Source organism: Oryx dammah, unplaced genomic scaffold (assembly GCF_014754425.2).
Source record: "Oryx dammah isolate SB20612 unplaced genomic scaffold, SCBI_Odam_1.1 HiC_scaffold_28, whole genome shotgun sequence".
Classification (NCBI taxonomy): Eukaryota; Metazoa; Chordata; class Mammalia; order Artiodactyla; family Bovidae; genus Oryx; species Oryx dammah.
This window is the reverse complement of record NW_024070212.1, coordinates 810,986-830,644: the sequence shown is the minus strand read 5'-3', so window position 1 is coordinate 830,644 and position 19,659 is coordinate 810,986. Positions and strand designations below refer to the sequence as shown.

Sequence of the window (19,659 nt, the reverse complement as noted above, 5' to 3'; positions counted from 1 at the left end):
TTGATGCATGCAGTCAGAGGGGCTTTGGAGGCTGCAGTCAGACACAGGAAAGACATGTCTTTTCAAATGTTGACCTTACAGCCATGAAGAGAAGTCGCTATTTTTTAATCCTGGGCAACATACAAAAGACATAACACTGGACATTTAAAAATAACCGTTTTCAGTTTAATAGATTACATATAAGCCTATCTGCCACAAAATGTATCATTGTGATACTAAAATTATTCGATCTGATACAATTCTGCATGGGCTGAAAATAAACAAGATAAGCTAAAACAGTATTAAAGGCAAAGGGAATTTGTGCAAAGCTGGAAGAAAGGAAAGCATAACACTGCCAACCCTCTTTGACCCTCCAGACAGAGGAGAAACCAGAGGTCTGGTTCTGTGTCTGAACAGAAGGAAGTATGCAGGAACCTGGATGATGCTGCCTATATAGAAAGCTTAATAATGGATAATCGCAAGAGAGTGAGTCATTAAAATCTTGGTTCTCTTTCATGAAAGGTTAGAAAGGATTGTCCAGAATATTAACTTTCATCAGGAATTTGTTTTTCTGAATATCCTGCATGTTTACCTTGCCTGATACAACTTTTTCCCACGATGGGAGATTCAAGAGTGTTTGAAGCCATTGGTCTTCTGTTAACTCAGAGTTTGAGTACCACCACTCCTGAGAGGAGAAAAAGAGAACACAGAATTCATTACTGCTCCTCAGCTTGTATGGTCAAGAGTGGTCTAGCAGAAATGGTCAAATGTACCTGAGTTTTTAAAATGAACAATGACTTTTGCTACCCAAACTAGGATAACTCTAACACATAGAGGAGAAAATTCATTTACTTATTCAACAAATACTGTGTATAAGGCACTGTGTTGGAGACCAAATGATTTTTGTGTTCTAACTGTTCACATTCTCGAGGAGAGCATGTGAATAAAGGTGGTGGTGTTTCGTTTCTCAGTTGTGTCTGACTCTTTGCGACTCCATGGACTGCTGCCTGCCAGGTTCCTCCATACATGGGATTTTCTAGGCAAGAGTACCAGGGTTGCCGTTTCCTCTTAGAAGAGATCTTCCTGACCCAGGGATCAAACCCATGCCTTCTGCGTTTCCTGGACTGGCAGGCAGATTCTTTACCCATGAGCCAACTGGGAAGCCCCATGAAAAGGTAGAGATCTTGCTAAAGGGGATTTGAAGGACGGGAGGATCCCATGAGAACTCAAAGGGGAAGAGGAGGTGCAAATACCAAACCTATGGGTGTGTCATCCCTCTCAGTAAGAGTACCGAAAGGCCTCTGCCGGCATTCCACACCCAGTGAAATCCAAAGCAGGGAATGGGCTTCTTGGGCTCCTTAATATCCCCTGTGAGAGTCTTCCCCAGCTTGCTAGCTGATGCTACATACTTTGCTCATGTTCAGCCAGCATTTCTCCAGCACATTCCCTTGAGTTTCACAGAGCTGTAAGGCTGTGTTCAGGAAGAGGTCACAATTCTGCCCCTCTCCCATTAGTATACAGACATAGGCCATCAGATGGTAGAGCCTTGGGTAGAAGACAGGCCCAGTGGTGTTTTGAGCCACCAGATTCTCCAAGTTCTAAAGGAAAAAGCAACATAATAGAATCAGAAAGGGATCCTTGACTGAAAGGATTTTTCCATCTCAGATCATTTGGGATCATTTCAAGGGTATAAGCAATCGAGTAAAAAACCACATTACAGAAACATACATAGAAAGTAGTGGAGATTAGATGATAAAAGTCAAGTAGAGTGGCCCCAATGGCCTACCCCAACCAAGAATGTGATATGGGTCTGCTCATTAACCCTTTTTGGCGACCATTCTTAAAAAATGAAACTGAGTCCCTCTGAAACTCAGTTCCCCTGCTGAGTTTATGATTAACTTCTTTACCCAAAACCTTATTCTCTTTCTTGTCTTGCCCCATTCCCCTCAAGACTTTGACTTGAGGAGTATCGAAGAAAGCAGGGGACTGAAACTGAGTGAACTCCACAGGGCCCTCCCATGTACAAAAGTCCTTCCATGTCCCCTGTTTCTTGTTTGTAGAAAAAGGCTTCAGTCTCCTAGCTCTTCTCTGAGTTCCAAAGGGCAAATTCAAGCAGTTACTAATTAGGGAAGTAAGGGAATGTAGGAAAAAACCAGTCAAGAAACTATAGTTCAGTGATAAAAACAGAGTCTGAGCTCGTCCCCAGGGAAAATACATGACAATCTGATTCATATATTTGAGTTCTTCTGCAGGAACTAAGACCCTCACCCAGCTACAGGATGCTGACTCCATGCTGACTATAAGACATAGACCCGAGACTGGTTAGAACCAGGAGGTTGATGATTAAGATTTGTGAAACACCACCCTGTTACCTCACCACCAGCCAATCAGAATAAAGTCATGTACACGCAGCCCTCACTCCAAATGTTGCCTTTAAAAACTTTTCCTTGAAAGTCAATGGGGAGTTTGGATTTTTTGAATATGAGCCACCCATTCTCATTGCTGGGCCTGACAATAAATGCTGTACTTTCCTTCACCACTACCTGGTGTCAATAAATTGACTTTGCTATGTGGCCAGTAAGCAGACCCAAGTTCAGTTCAGTAATAGTAGCAACATTTTCTTTTTTGTTTACCAAAGCAATATAATTTTTAAAATTTAAAGAATTATACCTCGACTGAAAAAAAAATGTAAACACTGAAAAAGGGAAAAACAAAGAGCACAGAATTTTTAAAAAAAATGATAGGGGGAAAAAAAAAAAGAATCACTCATAACCCTAACACCTAAAAAAAATTATTTTGACGTTTGGATATACACTTTGACATTTGGATACACATTTTTATTTCTTTGCTATGGACAGGGAATGTTGCCCACCATCCCAGTTCTACAAGAATCAAGCCATTAGTCACTGTAGCCACCCACCAAGGGTGTGCCCGAGAAAAACAGGAAGTGTCCTGTGCTTTGGATATTGGTCATAGATAGTTAAGATGCATATTTAAGAAATAATTTCAATGAATCCAAATCCTTGGATCTTCTATACATAGAATGCAAAATGTTAAAATGTTAATGTTAAAATCATTAACTTGTGATGTCGTTCTTTGTGATTAGCAGTAATCTTTTGATGTTTTTCCCAGGGAAAAAAACCCTTCCTTACTTCCTCAGAGCAGTTACTCAAAAGCTATCTGGGAGGCTGTTCTCCAAGCTACAGCTATAATCCTCAGTAAGAACCCTGAGTTGGCTTAAAGCTCAACATTCAGAAAACAAAGATCATGGCATCTGGTCCCATCACTTCATGGCAAATAGATGGGGAAACAGTGAAAACAGTGTCAGACTTTATTTTGGGGGGCTCCAAAATCACTGCAGATGGTGACTGCAGCCATGAAATTAAAAGACACTTACTCCTTGGAAGGAAAGTTATGACCAACCTAGATAGCATATTCAAAAGCAGAGTTACTACTTTGTCAACAAAGGTCCATCTAGTCAAGGCTATGGTTTTTCCAGTAGTCATGTATGGATGTGAGAGTTGGACTGTGAAGAAAGCTGAGCACCGAAGAATTGATGCTTTTGAACTGTGGTGTTGGAGAAGACTCTTGAGAGTCCCTTGGACTGCAGGGAGATCCAACCAGTCCATCCTAAAGGAGACCAGTCCTGGGTGTTCATTGGAAGGACTGATGCTGAGGCTGAAACTCCAATACTTTGGCCACCTCATTCGAAGAGTTGACTCATTGGAAAAGACCCTGATGCTGGGAAGGATGGGGGGCAGGAGGAGAAGGGGACGACAGAGGATGAGATGGCTGGATGGCATCACAGACTCGATGGACATGAGTCTGAGTGAACTCCAGGAGTTGGTGATGGACAGGGAGGCCTGGTGTGCTGCGATTCATGGGGTTGCAAAAAGTAGAACACGACTGAGCGACTGAACTGAAGAACCCTGAACAAAATCTAGCTTGCAATGTTACTTGGCACTATCTCACACACACACACACACACACACACTCATACTCATACTCACCACAACTGGTATCATACTAAACAGCCATTCAAAATATTTTTTTTTTATTTAGCACAACATTATGAACTTTTTCCAGTGACATGATTCTTTAACATCAGATCTCACAAAGCCAAATGCTGACAGAGTCATGAAAGAAACATAAATAAGAGGTAAGATAAGATAAGACAAGAAGCAAGGAGATTATGTCATATGGGAGAGAGTATGACCTAAATGCCACCCTTCATCAGTTCCAGCCAATAGCTGCCCCTTAGAATTGGGGCTTAGAGTCACCAGATACTGCAATTTTTAAAAGAAGAATCAGAAATTCAGATTTTCTTAAATGTGAAAATGTCTTAATGTTTAAATATACCATTTCTGACTAATATATATATATTTACATATATATATATATATTTTTTTAAGTTGTGTCCAATGCTTTTGTGAACCCATGGACTGTAGCCTGCCAGGCTCCTCTTTCTGTTGGACTTCCCTGGCAAGAATGAAGGAGTGGGTTGCCATTTCCTCCTGAAGAGATAACCAGCATTTTGAAAGGCATATCACTTTTTCCCCCTAGTTTTTTAATACTATAAATCTGAGATCAACATCTTTATATATATAATTTTTGTTTACCATCTGATTATCTCCTTAGGGTCATTCCTAGGAGGAGAATTAAATGATGTGCATATTTTAAAGATATTTATGCATTTTGCCAGAATGCTGTCTAGAAAGTTTATGAGAGTCCTTCAGAGTATTAATGTCTTCTCTGTTGTCTGCTAATTTGACCATCAACAAGACAATGTCTTATTCTTTTATTTCATTTACTTCAAGATCATTGAAAGCAAAGGAGCCAGAGATCAAATTGCCAACATCCGTTGGATCATAGAAAAAGCAAGGGAATTCCAGAAAAGCTTCTACTTCTGCTTCATTGACTAAAGCCTTTGATCGTGTGGATCACAACAAACTGGCAAATTCTTCAAGAGATGGGAATACCAGACCACCTTACCTGCCTCCTGAGAAACCTGTATGCAGGTCAAGAAGCAGTGGGTAGAACCGGACAAGGAACAATGAACTGGTTCAAAATTGGGAAAGGAGCACATCAAGGCTGTACATTGTCACTCTGCTTATTTAATCTATATGCAGAGTACATCATGTGAAATGCCAGGTTGGATGAATCACAAGCTAGAATCAAGACTGCTGGGAGAAATATCAGTAACCTCAGATATGCAGATGACACCACCCTAATGGCAGAAAACAAAGAGGAACTAAAGAGCCTCTTGAGGAAGGTGAAAGAGGAGAGTGAAAAAGCTGGCTTAAAACTCAACATTCAAAGAACTAAGATCATGGCATCCAGTCCCATGACTTCATGGTAAATAGATGGGGAAAAAATGAAAACAGTATAGACTTTATTTTCTTGGGCTCCAAAATTACTGGGGATAGAGATTACAGGCTTGAAGTTCAAAGACACTTGCTCCTTGGAAGAAAAGCATTGACAAACCTCGACAGCATATTAAAAAGCAGAGACATCACTTAGCAGTCAAAGGTCTGTATAGTCAAAGCTAGGGTTTTCCCAGTAGTCATGTACAGATGTGAGAGTTGGACCGTAAAGAAGGCTGAGTACTGAAGAATTGTTACTTTCAAACTGTGGTGTTGGAGAAGACTCTTGAGAGTCCCTTGGACTGCAAGGAGATCAAACCAATCAATCCTAAAGGAAATCACCCCTGAATGTTCATTGGAAGGATCGATGCTGAAGCTGAAGCTTTACTTTGGCCATCTAATGGGAAGAGCTGACCCATTGGAAAACACCCTGATGCTGGGAAAGACTAAAAGCAGGAGGGGAAGGGGATGACAGAGAATGAGACAGTTGGATGGCATCAGCGACTCAGTGGACATGAGTTTGAGCAAAGTGCAGGAGATTAATGAAGGGCAGGGAGGCCTGGTGTGCTGCAGTCCATGGGGGTCACAGAGTCAGACACGACTGAATAAGAGCAACAACAAACTTCAAGATCACAGAAATGGATTGAAACATAGATCTTTCCTGACTAAACTGTTACATGTTTTCATCTATCAATTATTTATTCAAGAAATTAAACATCGGCTGTATGTAATCAACCGTATAGGACATTCCCAGAACAAACCATTCACACCACATCCTCTGCCTTCCACTTGTTTGTAGAAAAGCTATATAGTCTGTCTCCCAGGCCTCCAGTGAGTCACAGAAGACTGGCTCCAGAATTAATGGCTGAAGGGATATGACTTCGTGTAGTGACAAGAATAGCAGTTAGGCCAGGAGAATTGACAACAATTTAAACAGTACATCAGCCATATGGCAGCCACAGACTCTTTAGTTCCTCCCTGAAGTAACTAGATAACAGTACCTGTTATACATTTCCTGAGTTGTTTTATAGATGCTGAAACTCCCACCAGATGGAAGAAGTTAACTCCTTAATGACCACAAGATGTAGCCCCAGACCTACTGGAGCCTGAGGATTGATCATGGTAACCTCTGGGACACTGCTCTGCTTCCTCACCATCAACCAATCAGAGAACTGTGCATGAGCTAATCACATACCCTGTGACTTCTCTCCTTCTTGCCTTTAAAAATGCTTCCTTGAAACCTATCGGGGAGTTCAGGTTTTTTGAGTATTAGCTGCCCTGGACTCCTCATCTGGTACCTTACAGTAAAGGGTGTACTTTTCCTCATCACAACCCAGTATCACTAGATCGGCTTCACTGTACTTGAGAGAATGAACCCAAGTTTGGTTCAGTAACATATGTAAAAGGTATTGCTCTATGTTTAGCGGGAAATACCAAGTTTGATTTCGTGTTCTTTTGGGCTCTTTTATTCTTTCTACTCCCCACCTCTACAACTCCCTCCCAATCCTGGGCTTCCCACCTCCATCACCTTGAAATCACAAACTCCTAAAGTACAGAGAGAATGCTTTACTCATCTTTGCTGCAATCCCAATAGCAACTATTGTGTTTTTAGCTTGTTCTGTCTTTGGGATGGGATTCCCAGGTGACTCAGTGGTGAAGAATCTGCCTGCCAGGGCAGGAGATACAGGAGAGGCAGGTTGGATCCCTGGGTTGGGAAGCTCCCCTGGAGGAGGGCATGGCAACCACTCCAGTACTCTCGCCTGGAGAAGCCCATGGATGGAGGAGCCTGGCAGACAACAGTCCACAGGGTCGCAAAGAGTCAGGCATGACTGATGTGACTGAGCATGAGCAGGAGCACGATTCATAAATATATCGTATTTAGTAGCAAGTTTAAAAAAATGGAAATGCATGCAGAAACATAGAAGAAAATTTGGAAAGTGATTTCTCAACATGCATAAAGTGGTTATCTCTCAGTAGTAAGGTAAGTAAGGCAATTCATATTCTAATGATGGCGATAGAATTACCTTCAAAAACTTACCCTACAAACAGGTAGAACTTTTACAATCAGAGAAAATAATTATCACAGAAGGTAGAGAAAAAGCCATTTAAGGTATGAAGTACTGTGGAAACCAAAGAAGAGGCCTTACCTTGAGTAGGTCAACTCCACTGTCCTGAGCATTCTCTGACTGTTCTTCAATTTGCTTTTGAAGGTAGAGAACTTGTCCTTCCATGTACCTACTGATGCTTATGCAGTAAAGAGCTGTTGGGGTTCTTCTTGACACAAGATTTTTGGCTCTATTGGAAAATACATGAAAGCTGTTCCATTCCTGAAGTCTGGCATACCTATATTACCACAGAAGAATAAGAAAAATCCATATCACCCTTAGAATGGGCTGGTTTTCTGAAATGAGTCTCTCTAGAGGTGTAGCTACGAGAATGTGGGTCTCCGGAAGCCTGCCACTGGCCTATTCAGGGGGAATATCTGATATGGAACAAGAACAGAATAGAACTTTTTTGATAATTTGAAATTAATAGAATGGGGGGAATACTTAGATAATATTAGGTACCATTTAACTCTCTGACTCTAAAAAATGAGGGAACTCCCTGGTGGTCCAGTGGTTAGGACTCTGTGCTTCCACTACTGAGGGCCCCAGTTCAATCCCTGGTCAGGGAACTAAGATCCTGCGAGCTGTGCAATGTGGCCAAGGGAAAAAATTACAAAGTGAAACAGAGCCGGCTGATTCCAAAGAGAGAGAGCCCAGGCTAATACTACTCAAAGTGTGGACCATAGAAAGGAATCGTCAGCATCACCTGAGTGCTTCTTAGACATGCAAGCTCTCTGGTCCAATCTAGATCTGCTGAATCAGACACTCTGGGGATGGGACCAGAAATCTGAGTTAATGGACTCTCCGGATGATTCCTATGCCCATAAAGTGGGAGTAGTTTTGTCTTAAGCTACAGTTGTTGCAAGAACTCCTCAGGGAAGATAGAGTAGAATAAGAAATTAAGGTGATTTTTGAATTTTAGATTCTTGAACTTTAACTCACATGTGCAAACTAATTTGACTTTAGACTTCTATTTCTTTAGACTTTAGCTAGCAAAGCATAAACTAAATTAAATTTTAAATCCAAATTTTTGGATTTTAATTTCTCCCAATGAGTTTTATAATAAGAGGAGATTTCTATTTGAATATGAAACTGCTCTAGTCTGTGGCACTTTATATCAGAATCTTTGCATTGTCATTTAACATTATAAAATCTCTAAATATTGGACTACATGACTGCATATGTATTTGAGATGGGACGTGTGTGTGAAAGTCGCTCAGTCATGTCTGACTCTTTACAACCTCATGGACTGCAGCCTTCCAGGATCCTGTCCATGGAATTCTCCAGGCCAGACTACTGGAGTGGGTAGCCTGTCCCTTCTCCAGGGGATTTTCCCAATGCAGTGATTGAACCCAGGTCTCCTGCATTGCAGGTGGATTCTTTGCCTGCTGAGCCACAAGGGAAACCCAAGAGTACTGGAGTGGGTAACCTATCCCTTCTCCAGCAGATCTTCCCAACCCAGGAATCAAACTGGGGCCTCCTGTATTGCAGGCAGATTCTTTACCAACTGAGCTATGAGGGAAGCCCACATGACTGCTTATAAAATTTGAGATGGGAAATGGAATAGGGAATAACTTTCAAGTCTTGGGGATGGCTGTGGCAGTAATTTAGTCAATGTTCTGGAGCCTTACTATTAATCTGCTTCCTTGAAGCTAAGGTCATAGTTGCAGCCTTACTGAGTTTAAAATGTATGGGTTAAAAGATGAAGCTTTAGCAGGTTAATGGCTTAATGGGTTAATGGGGCAGGAGGGCTGCTTATTTCACCCTCCTGAAGCTTCCTTCCATGTGAGGGAGCTCCACTGGTGTAAAACTCTCCATTTCTTTCCCTGCCTCACACACACCTCCAGTGGTAAGGAGTGACTTGGTTGGCTGGTGACTTAGGGAGAGGAATTAGGCAGGTGTAGCTCTCTTTCATCTTGAGAGCCAGTGAGAGCCTGGGGCCCACACAGGGAGCATGGTACTACCTCAAATCCCAATACTTCTCAGAAGCAAGTACTCTTTTCTTATCCATCTCTGTACTAACACAACATGCTTTGTATGAGATAAATGCTTGTTGCACTGAATACAATTTAAATAGCATCACTGTTCTGGCCTTGGTTGAGGGGGATGAACTAGGTAATCCCCAAGGTGCCTTTCTGAGTAAATCTGCTCTGTCACCTTCAATCTGTCTTAAAAATTACTGTCCCTTTCTTTCCTTCCTTTTTAGCAAATCTTATAGAACTCTTGCAGGATTCAACATTTTCAAATTTGGGAATTTAGTGTTATGCAACACAGTGTTACCAGATAGCGATACATGAGTAAAGTCCCAGGAGCATTCCACTTTGGAATTTGAGGATTCTGTTGTCTTCATTTTGGTGTATGAATTGCAAACACTCTTCAAAGGGCCTATAAACAAAGCCTTAAATAAAAGAGAAACAGGAGAGCTTGGCTGGTAGATTGAGAGTGGAGGGATATCACCATCTTTCTGGCCTAGTAACTCCCAGAATAGTTCCCACTGTGAGGAGAGGTCTCAATCTCTGATTACTTTATCAATCCAAAGGGCCCCGTAGGTTGCAACAACCAGGTGGCTGCACTACCCTGTGTTTGCTGAGTTTCTGCTTTTGTGGAAGTTTATGCATGTAACTTACAAGTACATAGTGTCAACCAGGCAGAAGTGGGGGTTAAACCAACCTCCCTGCTTGCATCTAAGGAATCAGCCTCAGTGCAGCCTGGGACTTGAAAATACAGGTGAGATAAAGAATGCCCAGGTTGGCAGCTCTGGTTTAATATGCACACTGAGGCCTGCCTGCCTGGTATAACCTGAAGACGATCAGAAAAGAACTAGTTTTCCAAATCACCAACAGCTACCAGTCAATGAAACCCTTAGTACTAGCATCCCTGTCCTTCACTTTAAAGCATGAAATCTCAGTATATCCTGTTAAAAATTAAATTCCCTAGTGGAAGGTACATAGCAAGACACCATCAGTCACGATCACTATCACTGTGTGACAGATGATCCGACACATTAACTGGCAGCTTAAATTCTAAACTTTCTCTCTTCTTGGTCCTTTATAATTCTTGCACTTTCTAGATGGCTCCTTATCTCATAACGCCAGGCTCTCTCCTTCCCTTTCCTGTATGACTTTCTAGCCAGAAACCCACAGGTCTCAATACCCCTGCCCTGACCACTGCCACACCACACCAACACAAGTGCCGTGGACCCCCAGTTCTCATAAATTCCAAGGTCATGCTCACCAGAATAAAGCATGATATCCAAGCAAATAAAATAGAAAAACGCCCTGCTGAAGATGTGCTCTTCTGCTACAGAAAGATCCCACAGCCACCCCAGAACCTGGATCAGCTGCTTGTATCTATGAAAAAAAAAAAAAAGGTGGTAGGATTAAAAAATGGTAGGGGGAGAGAAGGAAGTTCAGTTCTAGTCTCAGTCCTGCCCAGTAATGCAGAACCAAATACAATCCTGAAACTTCAAACCTCCTCCTAAATCTCAAATTGACTCTGTTCAATTGTTCTTTCATAGACGTCTCTATGAAGGTGGCCAGAGTCAGACCAACTTGTCCTGGGTCTCTGGTCTTGGTTGCTATTCTCTGGGCGTTTGCCTCTGCTATGAGCGCGTTCCCTTTCTGCCCCCTGGCAGTGGTGGAGGCCTGATTCCCACACACAGGGGTTGACTGTCTGGCCCTCTTCCAGTTGCTGGCCAGAGCAACCAGGGTAGATATGGTGCCTGGGAATGAGTTCTGTGAGAGAGCAGTGACATCCAAAGGGTGGTGATCACTGGTTACACCAGCTTTTGGTAAACCCTATTCCCTTCCCCATCCTATGGCCAGGGTTAAGTAAATCCAGAACATTCCATAAGTATATCTTTCTTCCTCTCATTTTGGAAAGTTCCTCGAGATAAATACCTGTTTTTCAAGAAGAGGGATTTAGAAAGCCAGCAGAGGACCAGATAGTGTTTATTGGGATTCCGAAGCAATGACCACATCTTGTGGGCTCGAGAACCTGGGAACAAAACAATTCCAGTATAGTTCTGCTTATTACTTGTATTGGCCTGCCCTTTCTTGACCAGCCAGCCCTTACCTAAGTCAATGGCCAAGTCCAAGTGACCCATTAGGAGCTTGATATAACCAAGCCTATCGGCCACATAGGTCATGATTTCAACGCTCTCACGTTTCAGGGGCAGGTTGAAGATCTGCTTCATGGCCATGACCTCGTATTTGAACCACACGTCCTGGTAGCCAGCTAGATGTTGGTACAGTGAATAGTCCAGGTAGGCCTTAATGATCTGAAATGGCAGCAGTGGAAAGGAAGAGAGATGGGGCAAGACTTAGATGGAACCCAAAGCAGAAAGACCAGGATATCACCCAATATCTGCCAGTAAACATGGGTTCATTGAGCTTTGGAATGGCGCTGGACATTTGACCAAACCATGGGCTTAGATACAGAAATTAAGCTGAGTTCCTGCAGTTTAATGCATGAGTTCATGCATTAAACAAGAACTATATAAGACAAGCTCAATCCCCTTTTGCCCATAGAGAGTCCTTGACAAAATCTAAGAACCTGAATTTTTGTGAAAAATAAAAGCAATAGCTTATATATGTGGATATATGACTGCATACCAGAAGGCCTGGAAGGATTTATTCCAAACTGTAAAAAGCAGTTTACCTATTTGTTGCAGTTGGAGGAAAAATTTGAGGAACTTTTTATTTTATGCATTTCTGTGATAATTTAGTGTTATAACAAGCATGTATTACTTTCTTTATTTAACAACAAAGAAAGGTTGATTTGGTTTTGTTTGCTTTAAAAAAAAAAGTAAGTATTAGGTCTAAACTTAATTGGGAGATTTATGAGAAGTTTGTTACTCTTTAAAAATGATAAAGTTGCTCCAAGATAGAAATGTTTAGAGAAGGCCGAAAAGAGTCCCTGCTACAGACACAGTTTACTACTAAAAAGAAAAACACCAAAACTCCCACAAAGCTCAGAATACATATAAACTATTTTGAAAAATACAAACAGAAGAAAGACAGAACCTCGCATGGTAGAATGGTCTGGAGACATTTAGGGAATTCCTTTACTCCTTGTTTAGAACGTGTTTCAAGGTAATGTGCCCAGTAGGGAGGAAACAAGGGGTGAGAGAAAGAGAATTGTTGGGCAAATGAAAAATCACATCTATAATAAAGCCTAGTTCTGCTCAGATTTGGACCAAGAGAATTGAGGCCAACTGCTTCGCTTTGTGGGGAAAATATAAAGCTACAGGTTATGTGATTTGCTAGTAGTCACACCACAGATAGATGTAGAGTCCTAGAAACTTCTCTCTCGGTCTTTTTAAAAATAATTATTTTATTCTTTATTACTATTTTCTGTCTTTATTAACATTTGGTTGAACTGGGTCTTCATTGCTGTGCGTGCACTTTCTCTAGTTGTGGTGAGCAGGGGCTACTCCATGTTGCAGTGGACTGGCTTCTGTTGCCAGGGCTTCTTTTGTGGAGTCCAGGCTCTAGGAACTCAGGCTCCGGGAGCTGTGGCCCATGGGCTTTTAGTGGCTCTGCACCATGTGGGCTCTTCCCGGACCAGGGATTGAACCCGTGTCCCCGGCACTGGCAGGCAGATTCTTAGCCACTGGACCACTGGGGAAGGCCTGGAAACTACTCTCCTGGTGCCCATTCTGTTTCTCACTGTTATCCTACACAGAGCAGCTCATCTGCTTTGAACACCCAGGGGAGATTTTCCCTCCTCTTCTGGCCTCAGTCACAGCCATCTTGTTAACAAGCATCTTTTGATTCACTTTCCCATTTTGACTTTTCCCTTTTATGTCTTCCCTGCCCCTTACTCCACCACAATTTTTTAAGGAGCTAGCCCCAAGGATGAAGGAGAAGTAAAGCATTTCATTCAAAAAAATATTTGTTGAGTACCTACTACATGGCAGACACCATTCTAGGAACTCAGGGTGTGAAGAGATCAAAGCTAATTGCATAACATCAAGAGATTTGGGTCAGGAAAAATAGTGAAAGAATTTGAAATGGGCCAAAATTAAACAAAACAAAATCAAAATGTGTGTCCTGTCCAGCTTACTTACCAAGGTAATCTCTGCTTTTCACTGTCACTGGGCTACTTTACAATTCTGTGTATTATAGAAAACTGGTAATAATGTAAATGATTCTTTTTCATAGAAATATAAATGTTTGGTGGAATATAAGTGAATTTATTCTTGCTCTGTGACTTGACCAGTTTTGCATACATTCATAAATTCTCCTGGCAACCAGTTGTAACATCTTACTAGTTCTCTCACTAATTTTAATGAGCTCAATAAAATCTTTGATGTGTGCTCTTTTACATTTTTTTGTTTATGGCCATTTTGTGCAGCTTATGGGATTTTAGTTCCTTGACCAAGGATTGAGCTGAGGCCGTGAGAAGTGCAAGCACAGAGCCTTAACATTCGGATGAGCAGGGAATGATTTTATCTTTTTTAGAAAGAATTATCCTTTTGCATTTTCTTTTTCACCTTCATCCTCTTATGTGTACAATGTAGAGTTTTCCAGGAGAGAATCAGGTGACATTACAAGGAAGCGAAGATAGAAGCGGATTGAGACTGTAGCCTGTCTTCTGTGAAATCAGACATTAAGGTATTTGCAAAATGTAATACATGCCATTCTCACTAAATTTTTTGTTTGGAGAAATAGCATTTTTTTTTCCAATGAAAATGTTAATTATATTCATATGTCATTGGTTTATTTTCTTTAATTTTTTTTTTTTAAGTAGGATCCCAGTTCCTCGACCAGGGATGGTACCTGTGCCTCCTGCAGTGGAAGCATGGAGTCTTAACCACTGGACTGCCAGGAAGTCCCCCGAAAATATTTTTAAAGTACCTCAGTTTTTGTTTCATATATGGCCATATCAGTAGATACAGCCTATATAAATGTATGAACCCATATAAAAGTATATAAGCCCATAGAAATACACAAAGCCACATAAAAAGCTATTGCATGCATGCTCAGTCACTTCCGACTCTTTATGACCCTGTGGACTGCAGTCCGCCAGGCTCCTCTCTCCATGGGATTCTCCAGGCAAGAATACTGGAGTGTGTTACCATGCCCTTCCCCAGGGGATGTTTCCGACCCAGGGATTAAGCCTAGGTTTCCTGTATCTCCTGCACTGCAGGCGTGTTCTTTAACCACTGAGCCACCTGGGACGCCCATAAAAAGCTATTGGAGGTCCTCAATTATTAAAAGGATAAGGGGATTCTGGGACAACTGTGGGCCTCAGCAGAACAATTCAGCCTGGAAGGCTTTTATGATTTTGAATATTGATTGGATTTCATCAGGCTTTTCTCTCCAAATGAGATTCAGATATATAAAAAGCAGCTATAAAAATACCCTACCTGGAAATCATCTTGAGTTTCCAGTGCAGTATTCACTTGCATCAGAGCTGCCAGGTGACAATAATACTTGTAGTGGAAAAAAAAATTTAAGCTATAGATTTGCCACAGCAAGGAGAAACACGTGGTTTGCTGGTAAAGCTGCGCCAGCCTCTTCTTCCTATTAAAGGATACACACGGGACAAAAGAAAAAGGTATCACCACCAACATACTTGAGGGAAGCACAGGTACAGAGTCCTTAGTACCGGCTTGGAGGTCTGAATAGACTTGAGTTTGAGGCCTGTTTCCCTTACATGTAAATTAAGTTTACATGTTGTGTCCGACTCTTTGTGACCCCATGGACTGTACTGTCCATGGAATTCTCCAGGCCCAACACTGCAGTGAGTAGCCTTTCCCTTCTCCAGGGGATCTTCCCAACCCAGGGATGGAACCCATGTCTCCCGCATTGCAGGCATATTCTTTACAAGCTGAGCCACCAGGGATGCCTAAGAATACTGGAGTGGATAGCCTATCCCTTCTCCAGCGGCTCTTCCCAACCCAGGAATCGGACCGGGGTCTCCCACGTTGCCAGCAGATTCTTCACCAACTGAGCTATCAGGGAAGCCCTACATGTAAATTAACATGCACATTAATTTTTCTTCAGTTTCAGCAAGCAATATTTTATATTGATATACAGTTGATTTACAAATGTGTTAATATCTGCTGTATAGCAGTGATTCAATTACACACACACACACATATATACATTATTTTTAAAAATATTCTTTTCCATTGTGATATATCACAGAATATTGAATATAGTTCCTTGTGCTATACAGTAGGACCTTGTTGTACGTGCATATTAGTTTTTATGAAGCCCATTTTCTCCACTGCACAATGGAAACCATAATGCTTTGTGATGATTAATTAAGATAAGTTATTTTTATCTAAAAGCACAGATGTAAATCATTTTCTTTACATCTATAAATTTATTTACAATTTATTTATATATAAGACCTGTCCCTGTCAGGTCACTAGCATTTAAGTGAAATTATTTAAAAAGCACATTTATATAATTTTATCTCATTTGAGTCTGAGGACAACCCCATAGGAAAGGAAGGAATAATTAACGCCATTTTACATAAGCAGAGAGTGAAACTCAGGTTAAGTAATTAAGTAAAAGTAACAGAGCTAGAATGTAACACTGCCAGGACTCCAGCCCTGGCCACCTCCAGCCTAGCCAGTCCAGTGTGTCATCTCCTATACACATTGTTGTCAGGACCTCGGTCTTAGCTCAACAAACGAAATGAGTACTTTAAACAAATCCATTCTGCTGTGGTCTGAATTCATCCCCCCGTTTGAATTCTAACTCCTAAAAGTGACTGACTCTGGCTCAGATCATGAGCTCCTTATTGTCAGACTTAAATTGAAGAAAGTAGGGAAAACCACTAGACCATTCAGGTATGACCTAAATCAAATCCCTTATGATTATACAGTGGAAGTGAGAAATAGATTTAAGGGACTAGATCTGATAGATAGAGTGCCTGATGAACTATGGACTGAGGTTCGTGACATTGTACAGGAGACAGGGATCAACACCATCCCCATGGAAAAGAAATGCAAAAAAGCAAAATGGCTGTCTGGGGAGGCCTTACAAATAGCTGTGAAAAGAAGAGAAGCAAAAAGCAAAGGAGAAAAGGAAAGATATAAGCATCTGAATGCAGAGTTCCAAAGAATAACAAGAAGAGATAAGAAAGCCTTCCTCAGTGATCAATGCAAAGAAATAGAGGAAAACAACAGAATGGGAAAGACTAGAGATCTCTTCAAGAAAATTAGAGATACCAAGGGAACATTTCATGCAAAGATGGGCTCGATAAAGGACAGAAATGGTCTGGACCTAACAGAAGCAGAAGATATTCAGAACAGGTGGCAAGAATACACAGAAGAACTGTACAAAAAAGATCTTTACGACCAAGATAATCACGATGGTGTGGTCACTCACCTAGAGCCAGATATCCTGGAGTGTGAAGTCAAGTGGGCCTTAGAAAGCATCACTACAAACAAAGCTAGTGGAGGTGATGGAATTCTAGTTGAGATGTTTCAAATCCTGAAAGATGATGCTGTGAAAGTGCTGCACTCAATATGCCAGCAAATTGGGGAAACTCAGCAGTGGCCACAGGACTGGAAAAGGTCCGTTTTCATTCTAATCCGAAAGAAAGGTAATGCCAAAGAATGCTCAAACTACCGCACAATTGCATTCATCTCACATGCTAGTAAAGTAACGCTCAAAATTCTCCAAGCCAGGCTTCAGCAATACGTGAACCGTGAACTTCCAGATGTTCAAGCTGGTTTTAGAAAAGGCAGAGGAACCAGAGATCAAATTGCCAAAATCCGCTGGATCATGGAAAAAGCAACAGAATTCCAGAGAAACATCTATTTCTGCTTTATTGACTATGCCAAAGCCTTTGACTGTGTGGATCACAAGAAACTGTGGAAAATTCTGAAAGAGATGGGAATACCAGACCACCGCCCTGCCTCTTGAGAAACCTGTGTGCAGGTCAGGTAGCAACAGTTAGAACTGGACATGGAACAACAGACTGGTTCCAAATAGGAAAAGGAGTACGTCAAGGCTGTATATTGTCACCCTGCTTATTTAACTTATATGCAGAGTACATCATGAGAAATGCTGGACTGAAAGAAGCACAAGCTGGAATCAAGATTGCCAGGAGAAATATCAATAACCTCAGATATGCAGATGACACCACCCTTATGGCAGAAAGTGAAGAGGAACTAAAAAGCCTCTTGATCAAAGTGAAAGAGGAGAGTGAAAAAGTTGGCTTAAAGCTCAACATTCTGAAAATGAAGATCATGGCATCTGGTCCCATCACTTCATGGGAAATAGATGGGGAAACAGTGGAAACAGTGTCAGACTTTATTTTGGGGGGCTCCAAAATCACTGCAGATGGTGACTGCAGCCATGAAATTAAAAGACGCTTACTCCTTGGAAGAGAAGTTATGACCAACCTAGACAGCATATTCAAAAGCAGAGACATTACTTTGCCGACTAAGGTCCATCTAGTCAAGGCTATGGTTTTTCCAGTGGTCATGTATGGATGTGAGAGTTGGACTGTGAAGAAAGCTGAGCACCGAAGAATTGATGCTTTTGACCTGTGGTGTTGGAGAAGACTCTTGAGAGTCCCTTGGACTGCAAGGAGATCCAACCAGTCCATTCTGAAGGAGATCAACCCTGGGATTTCTTTGGAAGCAATGATGCTGAAGGTGAAACTCCAGTACTTTGGCCACCTCATGCGAAGAGCTGACTCATTGAAAAAGACCCTGATGCTGGGAGGGATTGGGGGCAGGAGCAGAAGGGGACGACAGAGGATGAGATGGCTGGATGGCATCACCGACTCGATGGACATGAGTTTGGGTAAACTCTGGGAGTTGGTGATGGACAGGGAGGCGAGGTGTGCTGCGATTCACGGGGTCACAAAGAGTCGGACACGACTGAACGACTGAACTGAACTGACTGAACTGAAAAGTGACAGGATTAGTAGTGGGGCCTTTAGGACACGATTAGTTTATGATTAGTGGAACCTTCTTGAATGAGATTAGAGCTCTTATAAAATTTCCTGGCCCCTTTCCCCCAAGTGTGGATATGACAAAAAGTCTTAAGAGGGCCCTGGCCTCACTATACTGACACTAGGACCTCAGACTTCCAGCCTCCACAGCTGTGAGCAATAATCTGCTGTTAATAAGCTACCCAGCCTGTGGCACTTTGTCATAGCAATCCAAACAGACTAAACCACATTCTGATTATGGGGTGGAATGTCGCAGGAGATGGTGAACTTCCTGTGCTGGAATTATTCAAGGAAAGGATGACTAACCACCTACCGAGAATGTTTGGGCACAGTCTCAGCCTCCACAAATCATTTAATTGATAATGTAGCCCCCAATCTTTTCTGTTTGTGATAAAAATGGGACCCTAAACTGGCTACAATATTAATAATTTAACAAAGCCAAGAAAACAAAATATAATTATAAATAGCTATCGAGAAACATACTTTAAATAAAATTGAGAAAGAAGAAAGATATCCTAGAGAGTTTTTTTTTAAAGAATATTTATTTATTTGGCTGTACAGGGTCTTAGTTTAGTTGCAGCATATGGGATCTAGGTCCCTGACAAGGGATCAAACTCAGGCCCCTCCTGCATTGGCATACAGGGTCTTAGACACTGGATCAGCAAGGAAGTCCCTATCCTAGAAATTCGTAATGAAGAACTCCAGGTACTTTCAGTTCAGACACTGACAACATTCATTCTGTTGTGGAAATTATTTTTTAAAGGTTCTAAGGAAACATCAGCTCAGTTCACTTCAGTCGCTCAGTCATGTCTGACTCTGTGACCCCATGAATCGCAGCACACCAGGCCTCCCTGTCCATCACCAACTCCCAGAGTTCACTCAGACTCACGTCCATCGAGTCAGTGATGCCATCCAGCCATCTCATCCTTTGTTGTCCCCTTCTCCTCCTGCCCCCAATCCCTCCCAGCATCACAGTCTTTTCCAATGAGTCAACTCTTCGCATGAGGTGGCCAAAGTACTGGAGCTTCAGCTTTAGCATCATTCCTTCCGAAGAAATCCCAGGGCTGATCTCCTTCAGAATGGACTGGTTGGATCTCCCTGCAGTCCAAGGGACTCTCAAGAGTCTTCTCCAACAAAACAGTTCAAAAGCATCAATTCTTCGGCACTCAGCCTTCTTCACAGTCCAACTCTCACATCCATACATGACCACAGGAAAAACCATAGCCTTGACTAGACGGACCTTAGTCAGCAAAGTAATGTCTCTGCTTTTGAATATACTGTCT

General features: G+C 41.8%; 1 protein-coding gene across 1 annotated transcript in view; it reads right to left on the bottom strand.

The window, feature by feature from the left end:
- Positions 1 to 502: 502 nt before the first annotated feature.
- ADCY10 (adenylate cyclase 10) overlaps positions 503 to 19,659 on the bottom strand; it is a 92,005-nt gene continuing 72,848 nt past the window's right edge. Inside the window, exons 25-32 of the mRNA XM_040229946.1 lie at positions 14,820 to 14,976; positions 11,522 to 11,726; positions 11,347 to 11,443; positions 10,682 to 10,797; positions 9,728 to 9,845; positions 7,490 to 7,685; positions 1,389 to 1,577; positions 503 to 664 (exon numbers count right to left, since the gene is read on the bottom strand). Of these exons, the coding sequence (XP_040085880.1) occupies positions 503 to 664; positions 1,389 to 1,577; positions 7,490 to 7,685; positions 9,728 to 9,845; positions 10,682 to 10,797; positions 11,347 to 11,443; positions 11,522 to 11,726; positions 14,820 to 14,976 (1,240 nt within the window). The remainder of the gene's footprint in view (positions 665 to 1,388; positions 1,578 to 7,489; positions 7,686 to 9,727; positions 9,846 to 10,681; positions 10,798 to 11,346; positions 11,444 to 11,521; positions 11,727 to 14,819; positions 14,977 to 19,659) is intronic.